The sequence below is a fragment of the Lotus japonicus genome, chromosome 5, assembly GCF_012489685.1.
Source record: "Lotus japonicus ecotype B-129 chromosome 5, LjGifu_v1.2".
NCBI classification, from domain to species: Eukaryota; Viridiplantae; Streptophyta; class Magnoliopsida; order Fabales; family Fabaceae; genus Lotus; species Lotus japonicus.
Genome location: NC_080045.1, coordinates 64,157,179 through 64,173,784, shown reverse-complemented (window position 1 = coordinate 64,173,784; position 16,606 = coordinate 64,157,179). Strand labels below are relative to the sequence as shown.

Sequence of the window (16,606 nt, the reverse complement as noted above, 5' to 3'; positions counted from 1 at the left end):
GGCTGCCACATCTCAATTTTGTCCTAGTCATCTTTTCCACATGGCATTTTTTATTTTTTTTAATTGAAAAATTATAAAACTTTATTTTTTAATTCAAACCCATAAATTAAAAATAAAACCTTAATAAAATCTTAATATAAACCTAAACTTAAATAAATCTCTGAACTAAATTCAAATTAAACACATAATCTTCATCACTCTTCTTTCAATCTCCATCTCAAGAACAAAACCCAGACAAAATGGTCTTCATCTTCTTCATTCATCTTCAGCCTCTTCTTCTTCCTTTCTTAACCCCAACATCTTCTTCCCCCCACACCGCCATCCTTCACCACCACCAGAGAACCACCATAGCACCACCAACAATCACAACCGGAAACACTTCCTCATGCCAACACGCAAGTAGAAATCAGAGGTGCTCCAAACAATACAATGGATTGGAAACAACAACCTATATCCATGATTTTAAGGACCATGATACAACCACAACTGCAATGTAAAACCATGGATCCTACTCCTAGAGCATCATAATCTTCCTGTAATTTCAACCAGTCTACCCAACACTCATTCAATTTAAAATTCAAAAATTCACCTTCTAACCACAATACTCAACAAACAAACAACATTAACAACTGCATCAATCACAGCCACCACCACGAAACCCAAACCCACCTTAGACCCCAGATCCGGCCACCCACACATCAGATTAAAACCCTTACCTTGAAACCCTCTAAACTCCACTCCATTGTCGCAACCAACCTCACCTTCACCCTCCCTTGGTGTCTCTCAACCCCAATCCTAAAAATGCTCATATTTCAACCTCAAACCCAGCCTCATCTGGCCACAGATCATTGCGCTTTCGTCAAGATCCCTAGGGTGTCGGAACGACGGTGTCGGCGACATCTCACTCGGAGTCGGAGGCGAGGGCGGCGATCTGAACACAGTGGGTGCCACCAACGACCATTAACTGCTCTGTCGCCATGAGTACTTGAATCGCCGAGCACTCCAGAGAATCACCGTCCATGGATTTTGATCTCACGACTTAGGGTTTTGTTTTGGTGAGGAAGTGAGGAACAACTGAGAAAGAGGACCAGAGGAAGAAGAAGCAGATACGGTTAATGTTTCAATGGATTTGGGTTTTTGTTGTATATCATGAAGAAGATTGGGTTTAGGTTTAGGGGAAATGAGTTAGAATAGGTTTTATTTTTTATGAAATGAGTTGGAAATAAAATAAAATGATAAACATTAGTTGGTATTTAAAAAAATTAAGTTTATATTTATATTAGGATTTTATTAAGTTTTTTATTTTATTTTTCTGCTTACATAATTGAGTTGGATTTTAAAATTAATTTTTCTAATTAAAAAATAAATAAAAAAGTCATGTGGTATTGGTGACTAGGACAAAATTGAGATGTGGCAATATTTGGCCTTAATTGAATTAAAAAAAAATTCTAGGGACCCAATTTGATGAAAAAATTTCTAAGTCATAGAATTGATTCCCTTTGTAATTTCAGGGACATTTTGACCCTTTAAGCCTTAATTCTATACTAGTCATGAGACCAAACAAGCACTATGAAACTTTCATCAGAATTTCTGCTAGGTTTGTGTGAGTTCCAATATTATTGTTGAATCTACTCTAGTTTCAGTCTATCACGAGATCACAGAGGGAAAGGGATTTGTGAGGGTGGGGGACAGTGTAATCATAATGGAGTGTGAAAATCCTGTGACGGTTTAATGCTACAGATTTTGTGCATAAACATTATTATGATCTTAGCTAGCAATGGTACTACTTGATTCCTTTTCGGACTATATAAAACAGCCATTGCATTTAGAACTCATCATGTACAGTTAGCTTGTTAGAGAAATTTGTACGGAAATTTTGATTTCTCAGTATCAGAATTCACATGGTTTATTATCACATTTGCAGCAATTATGCCAGTTAAATAAAGAAGTAGAATCATACTATTAGGTAGAGCACATAATTGTGAATGTTAAAGCATATCAAATCATCGATCATATATTCATATGCTCTAGTTTCGAGGACAAAATCTTTAGATTTAAATCTGACAATTAGAAAGAGGTTTAAGTAAATAAAAATAGATTTGATGTTTCAATTATCCCTTGATTGGAAAGACATATATTAAACAGCATGTTCAGTGGTTGAACAACTTTTAATTTTATGGTTTAATTTAAACACTGAGATATTGCTTTCAAAAAGCTTAATCATACAAACCTGTGACTTGAAATGATATTCTAATTATGGCTATCATCTTCAAAGGTGATATCTTTGAACATAATGTGATAGCCTCCCACAACTTTATGATCATCATTGCGTGGTAGCACGCGTTGCTGATTCATATGAGAAATGTTCATAGTTTCTTACACTAAGCAAAATGTGTTCGTGAGAAGTGTATATTTGATCTGATATTAGTACAAACGCTAACTTGATTACATATATTTTAAGTTATTAATAAATAAGTTAAAATTTGTCATGCTAGTTTAGTCTAGTGTAGATAAAAAAGGTAAGATTGTGTTTTGCAAGTTCAACATAAATCCACCTTAATTTAATGAGAATTCAAATATATAAGTAATTTTAATATGTAAGGTGACTCTGATTCTGATGTACGTAATCATGTAGATACGAAGAATTTTGTGACGTGTTTGAAATTTCTTTTACACTTTATTCTAGTGCCACAATTAATTTTGGGAGTTATTTCAAAAATTAATTATGAGAAAAAAGAAATTAATTCAAACCTGCTATACATACATACATACATATATATATATATATATATATATATTGAGCTTACCATTACCATTAGCACCTTTTGGTGAATGGGAAATACATTAGCATCTTTTCTGTTGTTCATGTTTGTGACTGGAATTTATAAAATGAAAATAGTAATACTATGCATCTTCTAATACAAAACAACACACATTGATTGATATGGCTCTAGCCTATAAAATAAATAATAAGTTGGCATTAATTAGCAAGATCTAATGCATTTTTTCGATTTCATTGAGAGTTTAATAAGTATGCATTAACTATGTGATCTGAGAGAGATCAAGCTACCCGTTGGCAAGGGGTAGGAGAGGAGGGATCTGGACGCGTTGAAGGACTCCAAGTGGGCAAGGTCCCGGGAGGGGCTCCTGCAAGACACTCCGATGCTAAAGTCAGTGAGGGAAGTAGTAAGAATGGTGAACTTGGAGAGAAAATACGTTACCTTTGTATTGAAGGAGTGTTCCCTTTATATAGGAGAGGCAGGATTAGGGTTGGAGCCATGCAACGTCATGCATGGCTCGTACCTGGGGGCAGGGGTCACCGTTGGATCCCCTGTAGAGGAACAGTGATCCAACGGTTTGGGGGCCCCTACGGATCTGCACCAGCCAACCTACCCCTAGGGTAGTTGGCCTAGGTCAACCCCTATGTAGTGGGCCTCGGGTTCCTTGTCCTCACCCTTGGTGGTGGGGCTCAGGAGTAGGGGGCTCTTGGCCTTCCCCAAACGGCCCCTTATCTGGAACTTTTAGTGGGGCCAGTCCTGCCCTAGGTCCCCTGTCCATCCTCGGTCAGGGTTCCCGGAACAGTAGCCCCCCAGCCCTGGTCGGCTGTTCCAGCGGGGCGAGGGCTATTCATGCTCGGTGTTTGTGGTGTCATAGACGTTTTTGGGGTCGTTACATAGGGGTCATAAATTTAAAACTTTATTCATTGATAGTGGGGGGCCGTTTGGCCGTTACATTCAGTACCCCTAGAAAGGGGGTGTTACTCGCATGGTGTTGTATCGGAGGCGAACGGTTCGTAGGTCTCTGTCGAGACTCTCCCTTACGGTCAGGAGGGGGGTCAGCTCGGCTTTGATTTCGTCCATTGTTCCCTTCCCTTCGCCTTGGTGTTCCGTGGCAGAAACCTCGAGGCCCCAAATCAGCATGCTAACCTCCGAACGGCGTCGGTGTAATTCCCACATCTCCTCCGTCAGCTCCAAGAAGGTTAGCAGCCCCGCCTTCGGTTAAGGGTCAGGATCCTCTGCCAGAATTCTGCCGACTAGGGATCTGATCCTACTGGGGGTGGCGGCTTGCGTTTGGTAGAAGTAGTATAGGTCGTTGTCTAGAGCCTCGGCCCTGAGTACCTTCAGGTAAGCTTCCATGGAGGTCATTCTATCTTGAGGAAAATGTGGATCCTGCAAAGGGGATGGTTACCATTTATAATCGAAACGTTCTTGGGTGGTAACGCCCATTAGCCTTTCCCTAGGAGTTTCTCTTGGGAAATGAAACGGGGCATTAAATGTAGAGGCCGGTGGTCAACGCGAGCCCTCTCGAGGCTGTGTATGCGGAGTCGACCGACCGGATCCGAGTGGTTTGGGACGACCGGGTTTAGTACCGAGTAGGTTGTTGCATGGTTTGAATCTGAGAAGCCAAAAAGGTGCGGGAGAATGGAACGGTGTGAGGCTTTGGGCCCACTGCATTTAATGTACCTGACTCTTGGGATGGTACGTGTCGTTTCCGGGTGGGTTGCGTCGCTTCTCTAGTCCTCTCCCGCGTGCCTTTGGAGGCGTGTGTCGCTTCGCCGTCACTGCCTCCTTTCTGACGTGGCAGGGTCTGATTGGACGATGCCCCTTGGTTTCCCCAAACGTCATGATTAGGGAAACTAGGGCTGTCAAAACGTCACGTCTCCCTCCTCATCTTCTATAAAAGAGAGAGGAGGGGGATTCATTTGCACTTTTGCATCTCTGAATTCTCCCCAAGCCTTCTCTCCTTCCTTCCGTCAAGTACCGGTGTTTCACGGTGGTGTTTCCTTTTGCGCGGTGGTCGCTCGGTAGCTTTTCCAGCTTTTTCTTGTAAGTTCTCGCTTCACTAAGTTTTTCTTTCTTAAGACTTTTAATTTTCCGTTTCCTAGTAGAAACGGTGGCTCGCTCTTGGGGGAGTTGGGAGTTTCCCCTCCCCCCGTGGCCCCCTCTTGCGGCGGCGGAGACTCTCTATGAGGGTCTGTGCCGCCGCACGGTCGCGCTATCCTGCCTAGGGCAAAGATGGATTCCGGGTGGGTCCTTCTTTGAGCCGATACAGACGACCCAGGTGTTGATCCGGCGTTTTCCCTTGTGCAGGTGTCGTTATGGGGAAGCCTACCCAGAAGAGGAAAGGCAAGACTGTAGATGAGGCCCCGGGCGGGGCTTTAACCTCTAGGCCCCGGTCAGGGGCCCCTAAGAATAAGAAGATCGACCGGGAGAAATACCCTCATCTGAAGGGGGACGAGGCCGTGTATGACAAGTGGTGCCGCACCATCCTCGATCTCCCGTCGGAGTATGCAAACGAGAAGGAAGATTATTTCTGGAGTCAGCGTTTTATGTCGCAGACTCAGATCGGCCCCGGTCACATGGTGTATTCGCCGGGTAAGAAGGAGTGACTACCCCACACCCCGCCGTTCGGGGTGTACATGCATATCTACACCATGAAGAAGGTGAGGGTGAGGATGCCACTCACGGACTTTCAATGTGACGTTCTTCGCCATATGGGGGTCGCGCCGTCGCAGCTCCATCCCGGCGCTTGGGGTTTCGTACGAGCGTACGAGGTTGCTTGCGTCTTGTTTGGCCAGAAGCCGTCGATTCCGCTCTTTTTCCATTTGTTCGAGGTGGCCCACACTCAAGGATATGGCGGGCACGGGATCGTGACCCAGAGGTCGGGTAAAGATCTCCAGATCTTTCACCCGTTCGCAGAGTCTTACTGGGACTTTAAAGATCAATTCTTTCGGGTGGCGCCTACTACTCCGCCCCCTCACTGGTGGTTCGAGAGGGCCTCGAACGGCGGCAGTTGCGCCAGGTTCCCGCTGACTTGGAACGCCAAGCACTACGACGTGAAGATCAGTGCTTTTGGTTACGAGGCCGGGGCCTTGTCGGAAGTGGACTTGGCCTTCAAAAACCTCTTGGTGGCCGCCATACGGAAGGAAGTGAGGGGTAATCCACCCAAAGAATTCTGCATTCGGCCGTTGCGCTGTTACGACCTTTGTACTTATAGCGTTTGTAGGAACGCTTGTTTGCTGCGCGAGAGGGGTAGGGGTTTTTTTTTTTTTATTACTATGTCTAAAGCGATGCATGTCTCTTTGTCTGACTGACTTTCTTCTTGTGATGTTCATGCAGGAGCTAAGATGGAGGTCAACGCTGCTTTGGTCGCCGCGCTGCAGGTTCCGATCGACGAGGTCGAGACCGACAGTGAAGAGGAGCAGGAGGTGCCCCGAGACGAGGGCGATGGACTTGGCAACCAGGGGCAGCCTTTAGCCGGGGCTAACCCCGATGGGGCCGGTCAGAGTGTCCCGGTCGGTGGCGAAGAAAACGCAGACCCCGGGTCGGGCTCAGGGAATCCCGTACGTCAGCAGGAGGGCTCCCTTGAGGGGGAAAGGGCCGGCTCGGAGCGCCCGGTCAAGAGGAAACGCCGCTCCTCAGGCGAGGGGGTCCGTTCTCCTGAACGAGCGACTCCGATTGCTCAAGTAGGTCCCTCGGAGCCAATTTCTGTGTGGGGTCGAGATGCGGTGGACACGGACAAGCACAACAACCAAATCGATGATCTGGTGTACAATGAGCTCGACCAGTCGTTCCTGAGCACAAAGGAACCCTACAATCTCTTGAACTTTGCTCTGAAAGCAGTGCTTCAGACTGCCTCCATCATTCGTCATGTGCAGCAGGGGCCGGTGCTCGACGTGGAAGAAGTCAAGGAGCAGTTGAACGCCGCCGAGGATAAGTTCGCTAAGGCGGACAAAGAGTTGGCTGACTCCAAGAAATCGGTTCAAGAGCTGACCGCTTCTAAAGCGAAGTTACAAGGGGAGGTTCTCGAGGTGACGGCTGCGGCCAAGAAGTTTGCGGAGAAGCTGGAGCTGAGCGAGAAGGATAACGATTGGTTGCGCTCCCGGGCAGAGAAAGCCGAGCAGGCCCTGAAAGACGAGAAGGCTGCTCGAGAGAGTGAAGTTAAGGAGATGAAGGCTTTGAAAGTAAGTAATGCCGAGCTCAAGAAGAAAGTTGTCGATCTGGGGGCTGAGAGAAAGAAGCTGAGGTCGAATCTGAAGGAGATTCACAAGGCTTCTTTTGACAATGCTTTGGCTCAGCTTGAGGTGGTCCATCCAAGACTGGATGTGCGCCCTCTTCATTATCGGAAGGTTGTGTTGGGGGGAAAGATCGGGACTCTGGACGACCAGAAGAAGTTTACTCCGACCTTCCCAGCCGAGCCAGCTCCTTGAAGTTCTTGTCTTTTTATTGTATTTTGATGTGTTTAATGATCGTTCTGTGCTTGTTTAAACTTGTTGTTTTTAATTATTGTTCCGTCTTTGTAAAGACTCGTTGTTCCTGTGTTTGTAAGAACTTATTATTATATTTTCTTGTTGGGTTGTATTCTTCTTTCTTTACTCGTCTTAGAGTTATTTAGTGCCTGAACGGTCTTTAATGTTTTTGTGCCCGACGGGTCCGGGTGCCCTAGGGGTCTTTAATAATTTTGTGCCCGGTGGGTCTTGGTGCCCTGAGGGTCTTAAATAAATTCGTGCCCGGCGGGTCTTAGTGCCCTGAGGGTCTTAAATAAATTCGTGCCCGGTGGGTCTTAGTACCCTATGGGTCTTGGTGCCCGGAGGGTCTTAAATAATTTCGTGCCCGACGGGTCTTGGTGCCCTACGGGTCTTTAATAATCTCGTGCCCGGTGGGTCTTAGTGCCCTATGGGTCTTGGTGCCCGGAGGGTCTTTAATAGTTTGTTGATGCGGTCGTATATATTGCCAGTTCAATTAATTCAAATTCAACATAAGAAACTGCTTCATTTCTGCGCTTGGAGCTCGTGGCTCTAGTCGTCTACAAACTTGGACGAGGTGGGTGTGTACCCTTGATTACAAAAGACTAAATTAAAAGAAAATGCTTGAACAGATAGCGGGTGCCTGGTCGGTCGTGGTTTAGCTATAGTATCTTCTCAGGTTGGCTGCGTTCCATGTACGAGGGACTTCCTTTCTTGCTAGAGTTTCCAGTTTGTATGCTCCCGTGCCGGTTGTTTCGACTACCCTGTAAGGGCCTTCCCAGTTGGCCGCTAGCTTTCCCCGTTCGGTTGATCGTGCTCCGACGCTGGCCTTCCGGAGAACCAAGTCCCCTGCGGTAAAGGAGCGGAGAACTGCTTTCTTGTTGTAGCGAATGGCTGCCTGCTGCTTTGCGATTAGCTCTCTGTAGTTGGCTACCGCTCTCCTTTCTGCCAGGAGGTCGAGGTCTTCCCCTATGAGTTGATCGTTCTGGTTAGGGTCGAAACCCGCTGTTCGAGCGCTCGGTTCTCCTATTTCAGCCGGAATCACAGCTTCTGTGCCAAAGGTGAGGCGGTAAGGGCTCTCCCCCGTAGTCGAGTGCGGAGTGGTGCGGTATGCCCACAGGACGTGATCGAGCTGTTCGGCCCAGTCGCCCTTGGCGCTCCCCAATCTTTTCCGGAGGCCCCTGAGAATGACCCGGTTGGCTGACTCTGCCTGCCCGTTCGTCTGGGGGTGCTCGACGGAGGTGAACCGCTGTTTGATGTGCAGCCCATCCAAAAGGTCTCTGAACCCCTTAGAGGTAAACTGGGTCACATTGTCTGTGACCAGGACTCCGGGGACTCCGAACCTGCTGATGACGTTCTTGTAGAAGAAGCGTTGCACTCGAGCTGAGGTAATCGTTGCTAGCGGCTCGGCCTCAATCCACTTGGTGTAGTAATCCACCGCTACCACCAGGTATTTGAGTTGGCCGGGTGCGGTGTCGAACGGGCCCAATAGATCCATGCCCCACTGATGGAAAGGCCAAGGACTGACCAGTGATGAAAGACGGGCAGGGGGAGCGTTGTGCAGATCAGCATGCCTCTGGCAGGGGTCGCATTGCTTAACATGATCTGTCGCGTCTTTCTCTAGGGTTGGCCAGTAATAGCCGGCTCGGAGCACTTTCCGGGCCAGGGAACGTCCACCCGGATGGTGGCCGCAGCTGCCTCCGTGGACTTCCGCTAAGACATAGGCTGCTCTGTCTTTACCCAGGCACTTCAGAAGGGGGGTGGAGAATCCCCGCTTGAAGAGATCATCGTTAACGATAGTGTACCAGGAGGCGCGCCTTACCAACTTTTTGGCTTCAGCCTTCTCTTCAGGTAGCCATCCGGATCTGAGATACTTGATGATCGGGGTCCTCCAGTCTTCTTCGGTACCGATCGGCATCATAACTTGTCCCACCGGACGTTCGGGGTCAGCCACATAAGGGAGGGCTAGGGTCCCCTGAATGACGGTTCCATTTAGGCCAGGCTTTCCAGTGCTGGCCAGTTTGGCCAGGGTATCTGCACGATCATTCTAGGCTCTGGGGACGTGGCGGAACTCCACTTTGGAGAAGGTTGAAGCCAGTCGCTTCAAATGGGCCAAGTACTGCTCCAGGATGGGGTTCGCTTGAGCTTCTCCGTTCGCTTGTGAGACGACTAGAAGAGAATCGCAGCAGACCAGTATCTCCTTAGCCCCCTGGTCTCTAGCTGTGACCAGTCCCGCAATGCAGGCCTCATACTCGGCCTGGTTGTTCGTGGTTGGGAAGTTAAAGCGGAGGGATTGCTCGACCACCATCCCGGTGCTACTCTGTAATACGATCCCAGCCCCGCCACCTTCCTTGTTGCTCGAGCCGTCGACGTTGACCACCCAGGTGATCTCAGCAGGGGGCTCTTCCTCATCGGTGAGTTCGACCAAGAAGTCTGCTAGGACTTGTGCTTTAATGGCTCTTCTGGGTTCGTAGCGGATGTCATGCTCGGAGAGTTCGATGGACCAGCTAACCATCCGACCGGCTAGGTCGGGCTTATGAAGGACCTGTCGGACCGGCTGATCGGTTCGCACCACGATGCGATGAGCTTGAAAGTACCTCCTTAGTCGTCGCGCCGTGGTCAGTAGAGTCAGCGCCACCTTCTCCAGCATCTTATATCTGAGCTCCGCACCCTTCAATGAACGGCTAACAAAATAGACCGGTAGTTGGATTCCTTCTTCTTCTCTGATCAGGACAGAGCTCACTGCTTTTTCTCGCACGGCTAGGTATAGGTGTAGAGTCTCCCCTGGCTTAGGGCTAGCCAGAATAGGGGGAAGAGAGCATCTCTTTCAGCTGAGTGAATGCTGCGTCGGCCTCTGCCGACCACTCAAAAGTTGCTCCTTTTTTCAGGAGGGTGTAAAGAGGTAGGGCCCGGAGAGCAGCCTTTGGCAAAAATCGGCCGATCGCAGCCATTCGACCAGCCAGCTGTTGGACTTCTTTGACCGTGCGCGGGCTCTTCATATTCATGATCGCCTGACATTTGTCAGGGTTCAACTCAATGCCGCGGTTGGTGAGCATATAGCCCAGAAACTTCCCGCTTCGAACGCCAAAAGTACACTTGTCAGGATTCAGGCGCATGTTGTGCTTCTTTAACTGCTCGAAAACGACTGCGAGGTCAGCTGCGTGGTCTCCTCCCTTCGGGGTCTTGACAATGATATCATCGATGTAGACTTCGACCGATTTTCCCATTAGGTCCCCGAAGATTCGGGTCATCATCCTTTGGTAGGTTGCCACTGCGTTCTTGAGGCCGAAGGGCAGCATAGTGTAACAGTAGGTGCCCCGGTCGGTGATGAAGGCAGTTTTCTCTTCATCGTCCCTATGCATGGGAATCTGGTTGTAGCCTGAATAGGCATCCATAAGAGAGAGGTATTCGTATCCCGAGGAGTTGTCGACCAGCGCATCAATGCTCGGTAGGGGAAACGGGTCCTTGGGGCAAGCCTTGTTGAGGTCAGTGTAGTCGACGCACATGCGCCACTTCCCGTTTGCCTTCTTGACCAAGACCACATTGGAGAGCCAGGTTGTGTACTTGACCTCCCGAATGATCCCGGCCTGAAGCAATTCTGTGGTCTGTTGCTGGATAACCTGCTGCTTCTCGGCGCTCATTTGCCTTTTCTTCTGAGCGATTGGTTTGTACTTCCGGTCGACTGAAAGTCTGTGGCTGCAGAACGCGGGGTCGATGCCAGGCATATCTGCTGACGACCAGGCAAACAGCTTCCCATTGGAAAGTAGTAATTTTTCCATCCGTTTGGAGAGGTCTCTGGGAAGACCCCGAGCTAGGTTGGTGGTGTTCTCTGGAAGGGGACCGACCTGGATGGGGTGGGACTCCCCGTCGGGTTTGAGGCGCTGATCGTCTCTCGACGGGTCCACGCGGGGGTCGAGGTCGGTCAGGAGACTGGTGTGATGAACATGACAGTTGCCGTGCTGGTTGTGCGCTTTGGACTTCTTTCTCTTCCTTTCCTCCCTGGCCAGTCTGCAGCTGGAGTTGTAGCAGCTCCTCGCCATTTCCAGGTTGCCGCGTACGGGTACCGCCCTTCCTGCCCAGGGGTACTTAAGCATTAGGTGGTGGGTGGATATGATAGCCCTGAAGGTGTTGAGGCTTGGACGGCCAAGAATGGCGTTGTACGCTGTTGGACACTCCACCACCAGAAAGCGGGCCTTTATAGTCCTGCAAATTCTGTGATCTCCCAAGGAAAGACAAGTATCAAAATATCCTAAGGGTAGGACTCTGTCCCCTGTGAACCCGACCAAATCATGGTCGTAGGGGAGCAGATCCTTCACAGATAGTCCTAAGCTCTTGTAAGCATCATAAAACATAATGTCAGCAGAACTACCTGTATCGATGAGTGTCCTTCGGATCTTACCGTTGCCGATCAGGGCTTCAATGACGATAGGGTCGTCTTCTTCGCCGGTGTCCTTGCCGTAATCGTCCTCCGTGAAGGTTATGGCCACCTTCTGCCTTGGGGGGTGGAGGGACCCTGGTCGGGGCCGTCCAGTCGCGGACATGATGACGCGGGTACTCCTCTTCCGGCTGTTGTTGGTGGGCCCGCCTGCGGCCCATCCTCCTGCTATTGAACCGACGTCGACTATATTGCTTCCATGTTGTCTTCTGACTTCATCCCGGCCGTGGCGGTCGGGACTTCTTCTCCGTTCTCGGCTTCGTCCGCGACGCTCGGGGCTCCGGCGACGCTCGGGGCTTTGGCGACGCGGTGGAGTTCTGTCTCGACGTTCTGCCGATCGGCGTTTGGGAGGAGTCCGGTCTCGGTGTCTTGGGGGGGTCGGTGTCCGCCTCGGGGGTGGCGAGCGCGGGCGCGGGAGGGCCCCCGTTGACACAGCTACATACCTGGACAGTCTTCCTGCTCTGATCAGTTCCTCCACCTTGTCCTTGAGGTTCAGGCACTCGTCAGTGTTGTGGCCCGGGCTGTCGTGGAACTCGCAGAATCTCTTGGAATCTAGCTTGTCCCCCCTTGTCAGGAGTGGGGGTGGGCGGTCTCTGAGGTCGGTGGAGGCTTTCTCCCTCAGGATACGTGAGAGGGAGGAGTTCAGTGAGGTATAACTATCATATTTCTTCCGTCTCGACTTCCGTTCGTCCTGACCCTTCCGTCGGGACTCCCGGGTTGACGGTTGGTCCTTATGTTCCTTCATCTTCTGCGGTCCTTTGATCGCGAGTGTCTGACTCGCGGCTCTTAGGGTCGCGGCATCCTCCATATTTATGAATTTCTCTGCTCGAGCTAGAAATTCCTCTAGAGTGTTGGCTAGCTTGCCGTCCAGCGAGGTCAGGAACGGTCCTGGTGCAAGGGTTGCGGTAGCCAGGACCAATCTAGTGTCGGGGAGGAGACCGGTGATATCGCCGGCCTCTTTGTTGAACCGATTGAGAAATGCTTTCAGAGATTCCTTCTCTTTTTGCTTAACCAAAGCTAGGGTCTGCGCGGTCTTCGGTATGCTGCGCACCGAGGAGTACTGGGCTAAAAAGCAGGTCACGACCCCGTTCCAGTCGTGCAGCGAGTTGCTCGGTAAATTCTGGAATCAGTTCATGGGTCCTTTTCCAAGGCTCATGGGGAAGCATCGGCAGTATAAAGGGTCGCTGGCCCCAGCATACTGCATCGCGCCCACGAAGAAGTTCACGTGTTCCTGCGGGTCGGAGTCTCCCTCGTAGAGTTTCACTTTGGGCCGTGCCCACCCCTGAGGGAAAGGAAACGCCATGATCTCTGGGGATAAAGGGCCTCCGATCGGCGCTGGATAGGTGACAAGCGCGTTGTTGGACCTGGGGCGGTTGTACGTCCTATCCCGAGTCGGAGTTGGGCTCCGGCGCCTGGATGGGCTCCGACGGGGGGAGTAGCGTCTCCGTGGTGTATGGCTGGCCACCCGCTCGGCCGCGGGCGCCCGGCGGCGTGCTTCCTGGTAGTAAGGGGGTGGGATCGGGCCCCCGTTCGTCTCCTCTTCCTGGGAAAACGCGGGCAGGGGGCGCGATTGAGTTTCCTGCTCTTCAAGTTGTCGCAGGCGTGCTCGGAGCATGTGAATCTCCTCTTGAGCGTCTCGAATCCTCATACTATGGGCCTGCTCTCGCCCCGCCCCATTGTCCTCTTCCATTGCCCGGATGCGAGCTTCCAAGCGGCAGAGTGCCTCATGGGCTGCATGTGGGGTAATGGCCGCGGGTTCCGGCGAGCGAGGGGGTTGTGGTTGAGGAGTCGGGGGAGGAGGGTGTTGTGGAGGAGGAGGGGTTCTGCGATCCGTAGTTTCGTTGACAGTCTCTACATGGCCTTCAGGAGTTGGAACAGGACGGCGTGAAGTCTGACGTGTCTCTACCATAGCTTGCTAGTTGATGACTTGAGGGGACGGCACGCGGTGTTGGGAAGAGTTTTACCAGATCCCCACAGACGGCGCCAATTGATCTGAGAGAGATCAAGCTACCCGTTGGCAAGGGGTAGGAGAGGAGGGATCTGGACGCGTTGAAGGACTCCAAGTGGGCAAGGTCCCGGGAGGGGCTCCTGCAAGACACTCCGATGCTAAAGTCAGTGAGGGAAGTAGTAAGAATGGTGAACTTGGAGAGAAAATACGTTACCTTTGGATTGAAGGAGTGTTCCCTTTATATAGGAGAGGCAGGATTAGGGTTGGAGCCATGCAACGTCATGCATGGCTCGTACCTGGGGGCAGGGGTCACCGTTGGATCCCCTGTAGAGGAACAGTGATCCAACGGTTTGGGGGCCCCTACGGATCTGCACCAGCCAACCTACCCCTAGGGTAGTTGGCCTAGGTCAACCCCTATGTAGTGGGCCCCGGGTTCCTTGTCCTCACCCTTGGTGGTGGGGCTCAGGAGTAGGGGGCTCTTGGCCTTCCCCAAACGGCCCCTTATCTGGAACTTTTAGTGGGGCCAGTCCTGCCCTAGGTCCCCTGTCCATCCTCGGTCAGGGTTCCCGGAACACTATGTATACCCAAATAATTAAATTTCATCATTTTTCTAAATCATATATAATTTAAAATATAAAAATATAAACAACAAGATGATAAAATATGATTTGATGTGTGTGTAAAGCAAGAGTTGTTAATCCAACCTATACACATACACGTGAAAAAAGGATCCACGTGTCCCATCAAATTAAGTTTTTTTATTTATTTGGTGACTAATTAAGTTTTTTTTTAAACTTATTGTATAAAATTTATTTTATTGGGCTGTATCCTGTTGAAAGACGGGCTTAGTCTACAAAGAGTACAGTCTCTTTTTTTTTCAAACACTTTTTTTTTGGTCAATGTCAAACACTTTATCTAAGGAAATTTCACAATATGTAGGGAAAAAAAACAGAGGAAATTTCACAAAACATACTTATTGACCAAAAATATTACTTATTGGGAGTTTGGGACAATGGGACTTCGGGCTTCTAGGTTCTAGCTGATGAGCTTGTATAATGTGACAACGTAATTGACCCAATAACACTCGCTTTTTGCCGTCCATGGACCAGGACCATAATTTTGAAACTTAAGTGGTTGATTTTTAAGCATCAACACTAGAAACTATAACATCATTCCATATAACTAGTGCGATAACCCGTGTGTTGCACGGAATTTTATTTTGGAATTTTTTAATAAATAAATTAGTGTTCATATATATTGATTTTAAGCATCAATACTAGAAACTATAACATCATTCCATATAATAATAAAATTGTAAATATACCTGCAGGTCTTACTTCAACTCTTTTTTTTATATCGGAAAGATAAATTACATCTTTCGGAATTGATTTGAGATTTTCTCATTTTCAACCTATATGTTTCTCAGCCTCAGCTCTTACTTCAACTCATTTTCAATTTTCAATAGTCCAAATAAAATAAAAATTCTTTTTTTTTTTGGTACATCGGAAAGATAAATTGCACCCGTCAGGAATCGATCCCTGGACCATCCCCTACCCAACCCATATGTCCCCCAGCTCCTACCACTTGAGCTATCCTACGGGGACAATAAAATAAAAATTCTACCAGTACTAGTGACATGTACAAATCGATCATATAATTAATTAACATTGATAATAATTACATTAGACTTGTCTTATAATGAAATCCAAGTGACCCTGTTTCCACGTGAGGATAAGCTCATAAGAACCTGTTTTTCATTTCAGCAGCGCAGCCAATCGTAATAAATTATATCAAAACTATCGAATCACTGCTTGATAAAACTGTCATTATCAAAAAGAGAAGAAAAGGTGGGCACTTATGGCTGATGATAATAGATTGATGATGAACCGTAAATAATGCGATATGTTTATAATTAAATTAAATTCCCTAAACTTGCTAATCGTCTTATTTGACCTAAATAATATTGTTAAGTAATTTGCCACTTGCAAACAACTAGGCCAAATGGGATTGCAATTCATTCACTTGAGTCACAGGTCTTCAACAGGAAAATATTTTACACTATTCTTTTTAGTACAACGAAAAGATAAACTACATTTCCACAAATTGATTATGAGATCTTTCTCTCCCAAACTCATCACACGTTTCTTAAATTTTACCCATTGAGCTATCAAATGCTTTACACATTGATGTATATATAACTAATTGTAATTCTGGTTCGTGCACAGGACAGATGTCGAACGCGATGTTGGAACAATCGGTTCGACAATTGCACAACAGTATAGAAATTAAGTCACAACGTTTAATACAGTAGAAACAGCACAGTAGCAACAATAAATCACTAAAAAAAACACAGAGAATTGTTAACCCAGTTCGGTGCAACATCACCTACATCTGGAGGATACCAATCCAGGAGTCAATTCACTATCAAATAATAGCTCTCAGGTCACATGAAAGTCCCTCCTATACCTAAGTACTCCCCCTCCCTTAGTATAGAGCCTCTTTTATGTCTACCACTATTACATAAGTGAATCTAGCTTAGCCCTTCTCCTCTAAGCTATGAGAAAACTTTCTCTAACCCCTAATGACCACTGCCATAGCGATCAAGACATGTTTATCAATAAACAAGTTTGATGAGATTACAACTCAACTAAACAAACTAACTCTAAGCCATATGATTATCCATGGAGGCAGTAGAGAGGTGTACAAAATAACAGAACAAGGACTCACAAAACAAAACCCTAAAAACCCAATCCTTGGGTGCCCAACGCACACTTTGCAACTAGGGTTAAGCCTCCTTAAATAGTCGTTCTTCTGGTCTTGATCTTCAATGGGCTTGCACGAAAATAGAGTCCATAAAACAGATCTGGAACAAATCTTTTAAACCAGTAACAAATCTTATCAAATAAGATTTGAACAAAAGATAACATCTTTCACAATTTAAACCAAATCAAATCTTCTTCAACAGATTTGATTCCAC

General features: G+C 48.1%; 1 protein-coding gene across 1 annotated transcript; it reads right to left on the bottom strand.

Annotated features, from left to right (window-relative positions):
- Positions 1-10,041: 10,041 nt before the first annotated feature.
- On the bottom strand, positions 10,042-13,590 carry LOC130719986 (uncharacterized). The gene is made up of 2 exons (XM_057570571.1): positions 12,881-13,590; positions 10,042-12,724 (listed from the first exon to the last, which is right to left on the bottom strand). Exons 1-2 carry the CDS (start codon positions 13,588-13,590, stop codon positions 10,042-10,044), a joined length of 3,393 nt encoding a protein of 1,130 aa, XP_057426554.1.
- Positions 13,591-16,606: the final 3,016 nt, after the last annotated feature.